A 16,105-nucleotide genomic window follows, 5' to 3' on the forward strand; every position below is an offset into this window, starting at 1 on the left:
TTGATTCTTTCTCAAACACATTTTCTTTTCTCTCACACAAATTTTCTTTTCTCTCAGAATTATTTCCTTTTTTCTAACATACATGTCCTTTTCTCCCTCTCACCTTTACATATTGAAATCTTTTTCTATTTGAACCGACAACGTTGACAATGTTGGCAGAATAATCATACTAGCTCTAAATTTCACACTATACTTTTATTGTAATCAAATCCCTTTCTTTCTCCCATACATATAATGAAAGTTCACTCGCACCCACCATCAATTGCCTGCTTTTTATATAGAGGCCTTGGAACTCCCTAGAAATTTCTTTGATTTGCTTTGCAAACATGCTTTCATTTTGCAAATTTTTATCACTTGTTGAACATCTTCAAGACTAACTCTAGTGAGTTTTCATTTAAAAATGTTTGTGTGAAATACTAGGAACTTGGTAAAACTAAGCAAGGTATTATAATGATTTCTATTTGGTGTGCATCAATTGGTGTGCATCAAATCATGAGCCTTCTTAAGCATGAGTCCCACACTTTGAGTAAGGGAAGGATGTTATTTTAGGTGAATAATGTATATTTTTTCTTTTGTCTGCCCTAAGGACCCATTTCGACTTGGTGGGTGAGACTTAGTGTATACCAAGTCTTAAGATGATGCAATTTGTTATCTTTTTAAGGTGTAATAACCTAGTCATAGCCCTATGTGTCCATGTAACACCATTTTGGGGAGTTATACTTTATGTCACACTTGGCTGCAAAGTGCCAAAAGTGAGTCACCCTTAACCTGCTATCACCCAGGTACTTAACAAGGATAGAGGACAATGAATCCCCATGATCAATGCATGGGCCGTGATGGATTTCTTTACAAACTTGCTTTGGATCTAGAAAATTGGTTTGGATTACATAGAGGAAAGGTAGAAGCGCAAGAAGAGAAAGATGTATCCCCTTAACCCAGCACGTATGTGAGTCCTCCACTGTATCCAGGTAACATATATGATGATTGTTTTGCTAATTTTCTTGGTGAATTTGGAAAAAAGTTTGGAAATTTGTTATCTATGGTGCAAGACCATAGTAAACCTTAGGGCAACCCACTAATTTAAAAAGCCACATCAATGGCCTTTTAAACTAATAGGTACTTGCAACAAGACTTTTGTGTGAATAAGTTGCAAATTAATGTGTATTACTACAAAAGACAAAGTTTAGAAAACTATATGAGGACCCTTGAGAGAAATATAGTAGAGTAGTAGTAGCCACAAAGACAAAGTTTTTGAAAATTTTTCATGAAACCTTTTGAGAGTCTTGACATTTAAGCATTGGGAGTCTCTTCTTTTGTTGAATTGTAGCCTTAGAAAGATAAGGATAAGGTTATGCATTTTATATCTCAAAGTCAAGCCTTAAAAAGTCTTGATTCTTTCTCAAACACATTTTCTTTTCTCTCACACAAATTTTCTTTTCTCTCAGAATTATTTCCTTTTTTCTAACATACATGTCCTTTTCTCCCTCTCACCTTTACATATTGAAATCTTTTTCTATTTGAACCGACAACGTTGACAATGTTGGGAGAATAATCATACTAGCTCTAAATTTCACACTATACTTTTATTGTAATCAAACCCCTTTCTTTCTCCCATACATAAATGCAAGTGCACTCTCACCCACCATCAATTGCCTGCTTTTTATATAGAGGCCTTGGAACTCCCTAGAAATTTCTTTGATTTGCTTTGCAAACATGCTTTCAATTGGTAATTTTTTATGTCACTTGTTGAAAATCTTCAAGACTAACTAGTGAGTTTTCATTTAAAAATGTTTGTGTGAAATACTAGGAACTTGGTAAAACTAAGCAAGGTATTATAATGATTTCTATTTGGTGTGCATCAAATCATGAGCCTTCTTAAGCATGAGCCCCACACTTGATGAAAAACACTATGGTATTTTTTCTCAAAAGGTGAGTTACCATTTTTTGGCACGACGAGCAGTGGTATAGGGATACACATTTTTGCACCTGTGTATGCGGGTGCAGGTCCAGCCCTTTCTTTTTAAAAGGAATGGTTCTCAAATAAAGTTGCACGTCTTTTAAAAGGCGTGCAACTTTATTTCAGAACCATTCCTTCTTTTTAAAAAAGAAGGAATGGTTCTCAAATAAAGTTGCATGCCTTTTTTTTAGAAGTCTTCTATGCTTTATCATTTTTGGCTCTCTCTCTCTCTCTCTTGGCTCTCTAGACTACACGCTCTCTCTCTTTCTCTCTCTCTCCCCAATAGAACTTTTTAACTTGGATAGTATTCTGTCAATCTCCCTTAGCTAGGCAAACCTTGTTGCTCTTGTTAATATTTGACTAATACAAAGTTACGAAGCAGTAATCTAATCTAAATTAGATTACCATTCGTAGCTTTTTAATCTTTGGTTACCAAATTTTTACTCATACATAATGCCTCACGTGGGACACCAATCTCTAAAACGTCTAATTTGCACTCACAATTTACCACTATGTAACTTAATTTCCCACAACCACTATCATTCAGAGTGCACATAAGGCCTCTCAGCATTCTAAATAAGTACAGAGTCGAGAGAGTTGAGCACAAAGGTCACTCACTCTGCATACTCAAGTAGAGAGAGTCCAGCACAAGCACAGAGCTCCACGCAGCATGGCTGATCAAGAGGACCAAAACCTTCAGCATGCGAAAGTGCTGTGGAAAGCCTTGACGGACATCCAAGGGCTCTCTATGGAAATGAGGATGGCTCATCTTTACCGCATTCTTACCATCGCGGAGCTGTTGCGGATAGCCCCTGTCATGTACGCAGACCCGCGCAAGGGCGTGGCCGACGTTCTCTGCCAGGCGACGACAGAAGAGGATAAGGCCACGGTTACCGGCACGAACAGCAGACTACGAAGCGATTGTGCAAAGTGTCTAGCGGGGGGGAGCCGACAAGAATTTGCAAAGAATGCCACATTTCTGAAAAAGAAGCTTGGGTTTGACGTGGGCGCTTTCGATGGAGAGACATCACGGCTTTGTAAGACGATGGGGGAGGAGCTGCAGGGGGAGGCGTCAAAACCACTCCCTCGCCCATATGAAGCATGTGCGGAGCATGCTGTGTTCGAGAAGCTAGATAGGATGAATCTGAGGCCGCACTTTACGTACGCTGTTCAGAAGAAGGGGGGTGATAAGAAGCAGAAGACGACGTTCCAAGTGAAGATCGTACAACGATGCCAAAACTGCCAGGCTGCGGGTGGGGAAGCGGTCCGAGACGGAGAAGCTTTTGGTTTAACGCCAAGGCTTGGAAGAGTTGTGACAGACCATCCTTCCCTTGTGGGTTTGGACGTGCCCATCATTACACCGCGCGTCTTGCAATACTTCAGGTACTCTGCTAACACAATTCCCACTTTGCAAATTACGTGAGCTTTCTGTAGAGGAAGCTGCACCTGCACCCAACGGCACCTAGCTGGGTATGCGGTGCCTCGTCTGCAATGCCTCTGCGTACCTGGCTAGGTTCGGTTAGGGGCAAGAGAGTGTTGGAAGGGAGTGTCGCCCCCCCCGGCAATCCCCTGCCCCCAGCCGCACCTAGCTACGCGGTGGACCGCCTCCTCTGCATGCAGAAGCTCGTGATGTTGAACAGTATAGGGCATTATTTACCTCTCTTGGTTGATATGAATAACACCGTAGTAGGGCAAAGGGGGCCATCTTTTACTTCTCTTGGTTTATGTGAATAACACCGTAGATTGCATTGGCTGTAGGACTATCCTCGCTGGTTATTTCGGCGAGCAGGATGAAGATGGCGATGCCGATGAGGTGGTGACTGAAGATTTTCCAATGGTGAGAGTGTGGGCAGACGTGAACATGAGGCAGCATTGCGTCGTCCCTAGCTTAGGACCAACGGACCCTGATAGAATCAAGGAAGAGCTTGCTCTTGCAGGTTTGCCAGCAGATGCGCCGCCTCCTCCTCCTCCTCCTCGCCATGACGAGCTCTAAATCTCTCCATAAGGGATACCTGCTCAATATCTTATCTCCATTATATCTACAAGTTCCACCTCCATCATCCATGACACATATGTATGTGATTGTGCCATTCCAAACTTACAAGAATAGTTAATCAGCAACTTTTGGCCAGCTGGTCAAATGTGGGTACTTTTGCAAAAACTCTATATAAGTCACTTTTGCTAAGTAATAAGGCTCCATTTTTGTGAGCTAGCTATTGGACGAGATTTTTCAAAGAAGCACTCTAGATCTCCAAGAGCATTCTGCTTGCTAATCTCCTTGCCCATTGTAAACTCTCTGCTCAAGTGCTCTATGCTTGAAGCTTATTTGCAATGAAAGAAGGCTACTCTCTCTATTCTCTAATCTCTCTATTTCCAATGAAAGAAGGCTTCTCTCTTTATTCTCTAATATCAATTATGTTGATGATGTTTTCTTGATTAGCTTAAGCTTCATTTCTAGCATGAGTGTGTGAATGAAACCCTTATGCTAGTATCTTCTCTTTCTCTCATCTATTTGAGCTTGTAAATCAATGTGTGGGTTTGAGTAGATTAATGTTTTAGCTCTCTTTGAAGCTTTGAATGTATGTTTTTCTTTCCCATTAACAAGATTTATGATCATAGGTGAAGTAGCTCTTTGCTTACAAGGTTCACTAATTAAGTTGATTAAGAAGAGTGCTTAAGAAGGTTGAGCCATTGGATGAAAATGCATTGCTATTTTCATTGATTAGATTGATTGTATTGTATAGGGATTCAAAGGTGAGTGTGTGCATGCTTATGTGCATTGCTTTCATTGTTTAGAAGCTTTATTGATTGCATTGTGTGCTAGTTGAGATGGTAGGTTGAGAAGGCTAGGTTAATTGTGATAAGCAACTCTCCCATTAGGGATAAACCTCCGTGTACTACTTGGGTTAGAGTTCTTTGGTTAGACATTAAGTAGCAATACCTTATGGATGCATAGGTCAATAGCTCTTTCTAACCATATCAACAAGCATAGGGAACACCGTTCTTCATTCGCGCCAATATCGGGGAGCGATACACTATACTACAAGTTGAGGGTTAAGCTAGTTGCCATCAATACCCTACTATCAACTGTTGGATAGGGTTTAGATGTGGGCATTGTGTGTGTGATCCCAAGGGTGCCACACACAGACTAGTTAGTTTTAAGCACAGGCATTGGGTGTGTGATCCGAACGGCACCGAGATTAGGTTAAGATTACGTGAGTGAAGATTGAGTGATTAATGGCATGTGAAGAAACCATTTCACATTGTCATCAAAGCAGTTAAGTTAACTCCTACATACTCTCTTTATTTGCAAGTTAGAGAGATCTTAGGGTTTTAATAGTGGTATCAGAGCAATCTCTATTTAATTGTTGTTGATTTTTTTAAGTACTAATTTTGTTGATTTGTGTTGATGAATTGCATGTGGATCATTGATATGGTGATTAGAATGTGTGTTACTACAATTCAATGGACGAATTGACGTTGCGGGGGAATTCCATGAGTTTAATGCTATTTTTTCTTATTTTTTATGGTTTAAAATAAGCATTAATCAACTTTTTTTACAAAAATACCACATATTTTATGGTGGATATTTTTGGTAGAATGGATTCCCTGAATTTCTAGAAATTTTAGAAATTTTTTCTAATTTTTAAGGAATTTTTTTGAGCATTTTTATGATTAAAAATGTATTTTTATACATTTTTGCGGGTTTTTTCCACGGGAATGCGATCAAATTTCTGTTGATTTTCTACTGAAATTCAGTAGGGGACGGTGTGTTGATGCATGAAATGCTCTCCCGTGTGCGTGGGACTCTCTTCGCCTCTCAAATCTGATTTTTTCTTCTTTTTTTTTTGTGAGAAATTATGTTAAAAATGATTTTTTAAACATTAATCATAATTAATGATTATTATTAAGTATTGTTTAATTAAAAACTTTAATCAAAGATTAAAGTTAATCTCCCTGTGGTTAACAGAGGAGAGATAGGAGAGGAGGATTGTATTTTGGATGGAGAAAGAAAGGAGAGAGGGGAGAGGGAGGATTCCCTCTCCATCACCTCCATCAGGCGCAATGCAGGCACAAGGAACTTTTGGTGGCTCCCTATATAGTGAACTTCACCATATATAGGAAATTTTGAGAGATTTCCTGGTTATGTTGATGGAAATTTCCTTATATATCTAGGCAATCGTATTCCCCATTCACTCAATCCTCTATATGTAGGAAATATGGGCTTATATCTATGTAATTCAATTTCTTATATAGGAAATATGGGCCAATATCTAGGTAATTAAATTTCCTATATAGAGAGTATGAGCCAATATCTAGGTAATTCAATGTACTATATACACAATATGGGCCAATATCTAGGTAATTCAATTTCCTATATAGAGAATGAATAAGAAATATAGGCTATTATCTAGAAAATACAATTTCCTATATAGAGAATGGATTGCCTATGTGGAGAATTGCACCACAAATGAGTAAATGGCTTTCCTCTATCTTTCCTCTATGTAATCCAAACCAATTTTCTAGATCCAAAGCAAGTTTGTAGAGAAATCCATCACGGCCCATGCATTGATCCTCTTGGTAGATGGTCAATTTGCAATGGGGATTTATTGTCCTCTATCCTTGTTAAGTACCTGGGTGATAGCAGGTTAAGGGTGACTCACTTTTGACACTTTGTAGCCAACTGTGACATAAAGTATAACTCCCCAAAATGGTGTTACATGGACACATAGGACTATGACTAGGTTATTACACCTTAAAAAGACAACAAATTGCATCATCTTAAGACTTGGTATACACTAAGTCTCACCCACCAAGTCGAAATGGGTCCTTAGGGCAGACAAAAGAAAAAATATACATTATTCACCTAAAATAAAATCCTTCCCTTACTCAAAGTGTGGGACTCATGCTTAAGAAGGCTCATGATTTGATGCACACCAAATAGAAATCATTATAATACCTTGCTTAGTTTTACCAAGTTCCTAGTATTTCACACAAACATTTTTAAATGAAAACTCACTAGTTAGTCTTGAAGATTTTCAACAAGTGACATAAAAATTTGCAAAATGAAAGCATGTTTGCAAAGCAAATCAAAGAAATTTCTAGGGAGTTCCAAGGCCTCTATATAAAAAGCAGGCAATTGATGGTGGGTGCGAGTGAACTTTCATTATATGTATGGGAGAAAGAAAGGGGTTTGATTACAATAAAAGTATAGTGTGAAATTTAGAGCTGGTATGATTATTCTGCCAACATTGTCAACGTTGTCGGTTCAAATAGAAAAAGATTTCAATATGTAAAGGTGAGAGGGAGAAAAGGACATGTATGTTAGAAAAAAGGAAATAATTCTGAGAGAAAAGAAAATTTGTGTGAGAGAAAAGAAAATGTGTTTGAGAAAGAATCAAGACTTTTTAAGGCTTGACTTTGAGATGTAAAATGCATAACCTTATCCTTATCCTTCTAAGGCTACAATTCAACAAAAGAAGAGACTCCCAACACTTAAATTTCAAGACTCTGAAAAGGTTTCATGAAAATTTTTTAAAAACTTTGTCTTTGTGGCTACTACTCTACTATATTTCTCTCAAGGGTCCTCATACAGTTTTCTAAACTTTGTCTTTTGTAGTAATAAACATCATTTTGCAACTTATTCACACAAAAGTCTTGTTGCAAGTACCTATTAGTTTAAAAGGATTGATGTGGCTTTTTAAATTAGTGGGTTACCCTAAGGTTTGCTATGGTCTTGCACCATAGATAGCAATGCTCTATCTTTTCAAACTTTTTTCCAAATTCACCAAGAAAATTAGCAAAACGATCATCATATATGTTACCTGGATACAGTGGAGGACTCACATATGTGCTGGGTCGAGGGGATACATCTTTCTCTTCCTGAGCTTCTACCTTTCCTCTATGTAATCCAAACCAATTTTCTAGATCCAAAGCAAGTTTGTAGAGAAATCCATCACGGCCCATGCATTGATCCTCTTGGTAGATGGTCAATTTGCAATGGGGATTCATTGTCCTGTATCCTTGTTAAGTACCTGGGTGATAGTAGGTTAAGGGTGACTCACTTTTGGCACTTTGCAGCCAAGTGTGACATAAAGTATAACTCCCCAAAATGGTGTTACATGGACACATAGGACTATGACTAGGTTATTACACCTTAAAAAGACAACAAATTGCATCATCTTAAGACTTGGTATACACTAAGTCTCACCCACCAAGTCGAAATGGGTCCTTAGGGCAGACAAAAGAAAAAATATACATTATTCACCTAAAATAACATCCTTCCCTTACTCAAAGTGTGGGACTCATGCTTAAGAAGGCTCATGATTTGATGCACACCAAATAGAAATCATTATAATACCTTGCTTAGTTTTACCAAGTTCCTAGTATTTCACACAAACATTTTTAAATGAAAACTCACTAGTTAGTCTTGAAGATTTTCAACAAGTGATAAATTGCAAAATGAAAGCATGTTTGCAAAGCAAATCAAGGAAATTTCTAGGGAGTTCCAAGGCCTCTATATAAAAAGCAGGCAATGGATGGTGGGTGCGAGTGAACTTTCATTATATGTATGGGAGAAAGAAAGGGGTTTGATTACAATAAAAGTATAGTGTGAAATTTAGAGCTAGTATGATTATTCTGCCAACATTGTCAACGTTGTCGGTTCAAATAGAAAAAGATTTCAATATGTAAAGGTGAGAGGGAGAAAAGGACATGTATGTTAGAAAAAAGGAAATAATTCTGAGAGAAAAGAAAATTTGTGTGAGAGAAAAGAAAATGTGTTTGAGAAAGAATCAAGACTTTTTAAGGCTTGACTTTGAGATGTAAAATGCATAACCTTATCCTTATCCTTCTAAGGCTACAATTCAACAAAAGAAGAGACTCCCAACGCTTAAATTTCAAGCCTTCTGAAAAGGTTTCATGAAAATTTTCTAAAAACTTTGTCTTTGTGGCTACTACTCTACTATATTTCTCTCAAGGGTCCTCATATAGTTTTCTAAACTTTGTCTTTTGTAGTAATAGACATCATTTTGCAACTTATTCACACAAAAGTCTTGTTGCAAGTACCTATTAGTTTAAAAGGCCATTGATGTGGCTTTTTAAATTAGTGGGTTACCCTAAGGTTTGCTATGGTCTTGCACCATAGATAGCAATGCTCTATCTTTTCAAACTTTTTTCCAAATTCACCAAGAAAATTAGCAAAACAATCATCATATATGTTACCTGGATACAGTGGAGGACTCACATATGTGCTGGGTTGAGGGGATACATCTTTCTCTTCCTGAGCTTCTACCTTTCCTCTATCTTTCCTCTATGTAATCCAAACCAATTTTCTAGATCCAAAGCAAGTTTGTAGAGAAATCCATCACGGCCCATGCATTGATCCTCTTGGTAGATGGTCAATTTGCAATGGGGATTTATTGTCCTCTATCCTTGTTAAGTACCTGGGTGATAGCAGGTTAAGGGTGACTCACTTTTGGCACTTTGCAGCCAACTGTGACATAAAGTATAACTCCCCAAAATGGTGTTACATGGACACATAGGACTATGACTAGGTTATTACACCTTAAAAAGACAACAAATTGCATCATCTTAAGACTTGGTATACACTAAGTCTCACCCACCAAGTCGAAATGGGTCCTTAGGGCAGACAAAAGAAAAAATATACATTATTCACCTAAAATAAAATCCTTCCCTTACTCAAAGTGTGGGACTCATGCTTAAGAAGGCTCATGATTTGATGCACGCCAAATAGAAATCATTATAATACCTTGCTTAGTTTTACCAAGTTCCTAGTATTTCACACAAACATTTTTAAATGAAAACTCACTAGTTAGTCTTGAAGATTTTCAACAAGTGACATAAAAATTTGCAAAATGAAAGCATGTTTGCAAAGCAAATCAAAGAAATTTCTAGGGAGTTCCAAGGCCTCTATATAAAAAGCAGGCAATTGATGGTGGATGAGAGTGAACTTTCATTATATGTATGGGAGAAAGAAAGGGGTTTGATTACAATAAAAGTATAGTGTGAAATTTAGAGCTAGTGTGATTATTCTGCCAACATTGTCAATGTTGTCGGTTCAAATAGAAAAAGATTTCAATATGTAAAGGTGAGAGGGAGAAAAGGACATGTATGTTAGAAAAAAGGAAATAATTCCGAGAGAAAAGAAAATTTGTGTGAGAGAAAAGAAAATGTGTTTGAGAAAGAATCAAGAATTTTTAAGGTTTGACTTTGAGATGTAAAATGCTTAACCTTATACTTATCCTTCTAAGGCTACAATTCAACAAAAGAAGAGACTCCCAATGCTTAAATTTCAAGACTCTGAAAAGGTTTCATGAAAATTTAAAAACTTTGTCTTTGTGGCTACTACTCTACTATATTTCTCTCAAGGGTCCTCATACAGTTTTCTAAACTTTGTCTTTTGTAGTAATAGACATCATTTTGCAACTTATTCACACAAAAGTCTTGTTGCAAGTACCTATTAGTTTAAAAGGCCATTGATGTGGCTTTTTAAATTAGTGGGCTACCCTAAGGTTTGCTATGGTCTTGCACCATAGATAGCAATGCTCTATCTTTTCAAACTTTTTTCCAAATTCACCAAGAAAATTAGCAAAACAATCATCATATATGTTACCTGGATACAGTGGAGGACTCACATATGTGCTGGGTTGAGGGGATACATCTTTCTCTTCCTGAGCTTCTACCTTTCCTCTACCTTTCCTCTATGTAATCCAAACCAATTTTCTGGGTTGAGGTTTGGTAACCATCGTCGAACCAAAGGCTAAAAAGTTACGAATGGTAATCTAATTTAGATTAGATTACTGCTTCGTAACTTTGTATTAGTCAAATATTAACAAGAGCAACAAGGTTTGCCTATCTAAGGGAGATTGACAGAATACTATCCAAGTTAAAAAGTTCTATTGGGGAGAGAGAGAGAAAGAGAGAGAGTGTGTAGTCTAGAGAGCCAAGAGAGAGAGAGAGAGAGAGAGAGAGAGAGAGAGAGCCAAAAATGATAAAGCATAGAAGACTTCTAAAAAAAAAGGTATGCAACTTTATTTGAGAACCATTCCTTTTAAAAAGAAAGGGCTGGACCTGCACCCGCATACACAGGTGCAAAAATGTGTATCCCTATACCACTGCTCGTCGTGCCAAAAAATGGTAACTCACCTTTTGAGAAAAAGTACCATAGTGTTTTTCATCAAGTGTGGGGCTCATGCTTAAGAAGGCTCATGATTTGATGCACACCAAATAGAAATCATTATAATACCTTGCTTAGTTTTACCAAGTTCCTAGTATTTCACACAAACATTTTTAAATGAAAACTCACTAGTTAGTCTTGAAGATTTTCAACAAGTGACATAAAAAATTACCAAATGAAAGCATGTTTGCAAAGCAAATCAAAGAAATTTCTAGGGAGTTCCAAGGCCTCTATATAAAAAGCAGGCAATTGATGGTGGGTGAGAGTGCACTTTCATTATATGTATGGGAGAAAGAAAGGGGTTTGATTACACTAAAAGTATAGTGTGAAATTTAGAGCTAGTATGATTATTCTCCCAACATTGTCAACGTTGTCGGTTCAAATAGAAAAAGATTTCAATATGTAAAGGTGAGAGGGAGAAAAGGACATGTATGTTAGAAGAAAGGAAATAATTCCGAGAGAAAAGAAAATTTGTGTGAGAGAAAAGAAAATGTGGTTGAGAAAGAATCAAGACTTTTTAAGGCTTGACTTTGAGATGTAAAATGCTTAACCTTATCCTTATCCTTCTAAGGCTACAATTCAACAAAAGAAGAGACTCCCAACGCTTAAATTTCAAGACTCTGAAAAGGTTTCATGAAATTTTTTTAAAAACTTTGTCTTTGTGGCTACTACTCTACTATATTTCTCTCAAGGGTCCTCATACAGTTTTCTAAACTTTGTCTTTTGTAGTAATAGACATCATTTTGCAACTTATTCACACAAAAGTCTTGTTGCAAGTACCTATTAGTTTAAAAGGCCATTGATGTGGCTTTTTAAATTAGTGGGTTACCCTAAGGTTTGCTATGGTCTTGCACCATAGATAGCAATGCTCTATCTTTTCAAACTTTTTTCCAAATTCACCAAGAAAATTAGCAAAACAATCATCATATATGTTACCTGGATACAGTGGAGGACTCACATATGTGCTGGGTCGAGGGGATACATCTTTCTCTTCCTGAGCTTCTACCTTTCCTCTATGTAATCCAAACCAATTTTCTAGATCCAAAGCAAGTTTGTAGAGAAATCCATCACGGCCCATGCATTGATCCTCTTGGTAGATGGTCAATTTGCAATGGGGATTCATTGTCCTGTATCCTTGTTAAGTACCTGGGTGATAGCAGGTTAAGGGTGACTCACTTTTGGCACTTTGCAGCCAAGTGTGACATAAAGTATAACTCCCCAAAATGGTGTTACATGGACACATAGGACTATGACTAGGTTATTACACCTTAAAAAGACAACAAATTGCATCATCTTAAGACTTGGTATACACTAAGTCTCACCCACCAAGTCGAAATGGGTCCTTAGGGCAGACAAAAGAAAAAATATACATTATTCACCTAAAATAACATCCTTCCCTTACTCAAAGTGTGGGACTCATGCTTAAGAAGGCTCATGATTTGATGCACACCAAATAGAAATCATTATAATACCTTGCTTAGTTTTACCAAGTTCCTAGTATTTCACACAAACATTTTTAAATGAAAACTCACTAGTTAGTCTTGAAGATTTTCAACAAGTGATAAATTGCAAAATGAAAGCATGTTTGCAAAGCAAATCAAGGAAATTTCTAGGGAGTTCCAAGGCCTCTATATAAAAAGCAGGCAATGGATGGTGGGTGCGAGTGAACTTTCATTATATGTATGGGAGAAAGAAAGGGGTTTGATTACAATAAAAGTATAGTGTGAAATTTAGAGCTAGTATGATTATTCTGCCAACATTGTCAACGTTGTCGGTTCAAATAGAAAAAGATTTCAATATGTAAAGGTGAGAGGGAGAAAAGGACATGTATGTTAGAAAAAAGGAAATAATTCTGAGAGAAAAGAAAATTTGTGTGAGAGAAAAGAAAATGTGTTTGAGAAAGAATCAAGACTTTTTAAGGCTTGACTTTGAGATGTTAAATGCATAACCTTATCCTTATCCTTCTAAGGCTACAATTCAACAAAAGAAGAGACTCCCAACGCTTAAATTTCAAGCCTTCTGAAAAGGTTTCATGAAAATTTTCTAAAAACTTTGTCTTTGTGGCTACTACTCTACTATATTTCTCTCAAGGGTCCTCATATAGTTTTCTAAACTTTGTCTTTTGTAGTAATAGACATCATTTTGCAACTTATTCACACAAAAGTCTTGTTGCAAGTACCTATTAGTTTAAAAGGCCATTGATGTGGCTTTTTAAATTAGTGGGTTACCCTAAGGTTTGCTATGGTCTTGCACCATAGATAGCAATGCTCTATCTTTTCAAACTTTTTTCCAAATTCACCAAGAAAATTAGCAAAACAATCATCATATATGTTACCTGGATACAGTGGAGGACTCACATATGTGCTGGGTCGAGGGGATACATCTTTCTCTTCCTGAGCTTCTACCTTTCCTCTATCTTTCCTCTATGTAATCCAAACCAATTTTCTAGATCCAAAGCAAGTTTGTAGAGAAATCCATCACGGCCCATGCATTGATCCTCTTGGTAGATGGTCAATTTGCAATGGGGATTTATTGTCCTCTATCCTTGTTAAGTACCTGGGTGATAGCAGGTTAAGGGTGACTCACTTTTGGCACTTTGCAGCCAACTGTGACATAAAGTATAACTCCCCAAAATGGTGTTACATGGACACATAGGACTATGACTAGGTTATTACACCTTAAAAAGACAACAAATTGCATCATCTTAAGACTTGGTATACACTAAGTCTCACCCACCAAGTCGAAATGGGTCCTTAGGGCAGACAAAAGAAAAAATATACATTATTCACCTAAAATAAAATCCTTCCCTTACTCAAAGTGTGGGACTCATGCTTAAGAAGGCTCATGATTTGATGCACGCCAAATAGAAATCATTATTATACCTTGCTTAGTTTTACCAAGTTCCTAGTATTTCACACAAACATTTTTAAATGAAAACTCACTAGTTAGTCTTGAAGATTTTCAACAAGTGACATAAAAATTTGCAAAATGAAAGCATGTTTGCAAAGCAAATCAAAGAAATTTCTAGGGAGTTCCAAGGCCTCTATATAAAAAGCAGGCAATTGATGGTGGATGAGAGTGAACTTTCATTATATGTATGGGAGAAAGAAAGGGGTTTGATTACAATAAAAGTATAGTGTGAAATTTAGAGCTAGTGTGATTATTCTGCCAACATTGTCAATGTTGTCGGTTCAAATAGAAAAAGATTTCAATATGTAAAGGTGAGAGGGAGAAAAGGACATGTATGTTAGAAAAAAGGAAATAATTCCGAGAGAAAAGAAAATTTGTGTGAGAGAAAAGAAAATGTGTTTGAGAAAGAATCAAGAATTTTTAAGGTTTGACTTTGAGATGTAAAATGCTTAACCTTATACTTATCCTTCTAAGGCTACAATTCAACAAAAGAAGAGACTCCCAATGCTTAAATTTCAAGACTCTGAAAAGGTTTCATGAAAATTTAAAAACTTTGTCTTTGTGGCTACTACTCTACTATATTTCTCTCAAGGGTCCTCATACAGTTTTCTAAACTTTGTCTTTTGTAGTAATAGACATCATTTTGCAACTTATTCACACAAAAGTCTTGTTGCAAGTACCTATTAGTTTAAAAGGCCATTGATGTGGCTTTTTAAATTAGTGGGCTACCCTAAGGTTTGCTATGGTCTTGCACCATAGATAGCAATGCTCTATCTTTTCAAACTTTTTTCCAAATTCACCAAGAAAATTAGCAAAACAATCATCATATATGTTACCTGGATATAGTGGAGGACTCACATATGTGCTGGGTTGAGGGGATACATCTTTCTCTTCCTGAGCTTCTACCTTTCCTCTACCTTTCCTCTATGTAATCCAAACCAATTTTCTGGGTTGAGGTTTGGTAACCATCGTCGAACCAAAGGCTAAAAAGTTACGAATGGTAATCTAATTTAGATTAGATTACTGCTTCGTAACTTTGTATTAGTCAAATATTAACAAGAGCAACAAGGTTTGCCTATCTAAGGGAGATTGACAGAATACTATCCAAGTTAAAAAGTTCTATTGGGGAGAGAGAGAGAAAGAGAGAGAGTGTGTAGTCTAGAGAGCCAAGAGAGAGAGAGAGAGAGAGAGCCAAAAATGATAAAGCATAGAAGACTTCTAAAAAAAAAGGCATGCAACTTTATTTGAGAACCATTCCTTTTAAAAAGAAAGGGCTGGACCTGCACCCGCATACACAGGTGCAAAAATGTGTATCCCTATACCACTGCTCGTCGTGCCAAAAAATGGTAACTCACCTTTTGAGAAAAAGTACCATAGTGTTTTTCATCAAGTGTGGGGCTCATGCTTAAGAAGGCTCATGATTTGATGCACACCAAATAGAAATCATTATAATACCTTGCTTAGTTTTACCAAGTTCCTAGTATTTCACACAAACATTTTTAAATGAAAACTCACTAGTTAGTCTTGAAGATTTTCAACAAGTGACATAAAAAATTACCAAATGAAAGCATGTTTGCAAAGCAAATCAAAGAAATTTCTAGGGAGTTCCAAGGCCTCTATATAAAAAGCAGGCAATTGATGGTGGGTGAGAGTGCACTTTCATTATATGTATGGGAGAAAGAAAGGGGTTTGATTACACTAAAAGTATAGTGTGAAATTTAGAGCTAGTATGATTATTCTCCCAACATTGTCAACGTTGTCGGTTCAAATAGAAAAAGATTTCAATATGTAAAGGTGAGAGGGAGAAAAGGACATGTATGTTAGAAGAAAGGAAATAATTCCGAGAGAAAAGAAAATTTGTGTGAGAGAAAAGAAAATGTGGTTGAGAAAGAATCAAGACTTTTTAAGGCTTGACTTTGAGATGTAAAATGCTTAACCTTATCCTTATCCTTCTAAGGCTACAATTCAACAAAAGAAGAGACTCCCAACGCTTAAATTTCAAGACTCTGAAAAGGTTTCATGAAAATTTTTTAAAAACT

The 16,105-nt window shown here is 36.8% G+C and overlaps 1 protein-coding gene across 1 annotated transcript; it reads left to right on the forward strand.

Annotated features, from left to right (window-relative positions):
* The first annotated feature begins 2,271 nt into the window (after nucleotides 1–2,271).
* Nucleotides 2,272–4,317, forward strand: LOC147613793 (uncharacterized). Its single transcript, XM_086781782.1, has 2 exons — nucleotides 2,272–3,340; nucleotides 3,716–4,317. Exons 1-2 carry the CDS (start codon nucleotides 2,628–2,630, stop codon nucleotides 3,948–3,950), a joined length of 948 nt encoding a protein of 315 aa, XP_086637908.1. The 5' UTR covers nucleotides 2,272–2,627; the 3' UTR covers nucleotides 3,951–4,317.
* The last annotated feature ends 11,788 nt before the right edge of the window (nucleotides 4,318–16,105 follow it).

Source organism: Cibotium barometz, chromosome 43 (assembly GCF_041138505.1).
Source record: "Cibotium barometz isolate CiBa-2024 chromosome 43, ASM4113850v1, whole genome shotgun sequence".
Classification (NCBI taxonomy): domain Eukaryota; kingdom Viridiplantae; phylum Streptophyta; class Polypodiopsida; order Cyatheales; family Cibotiaceae; genus Cibotium; species Cibotium barometz.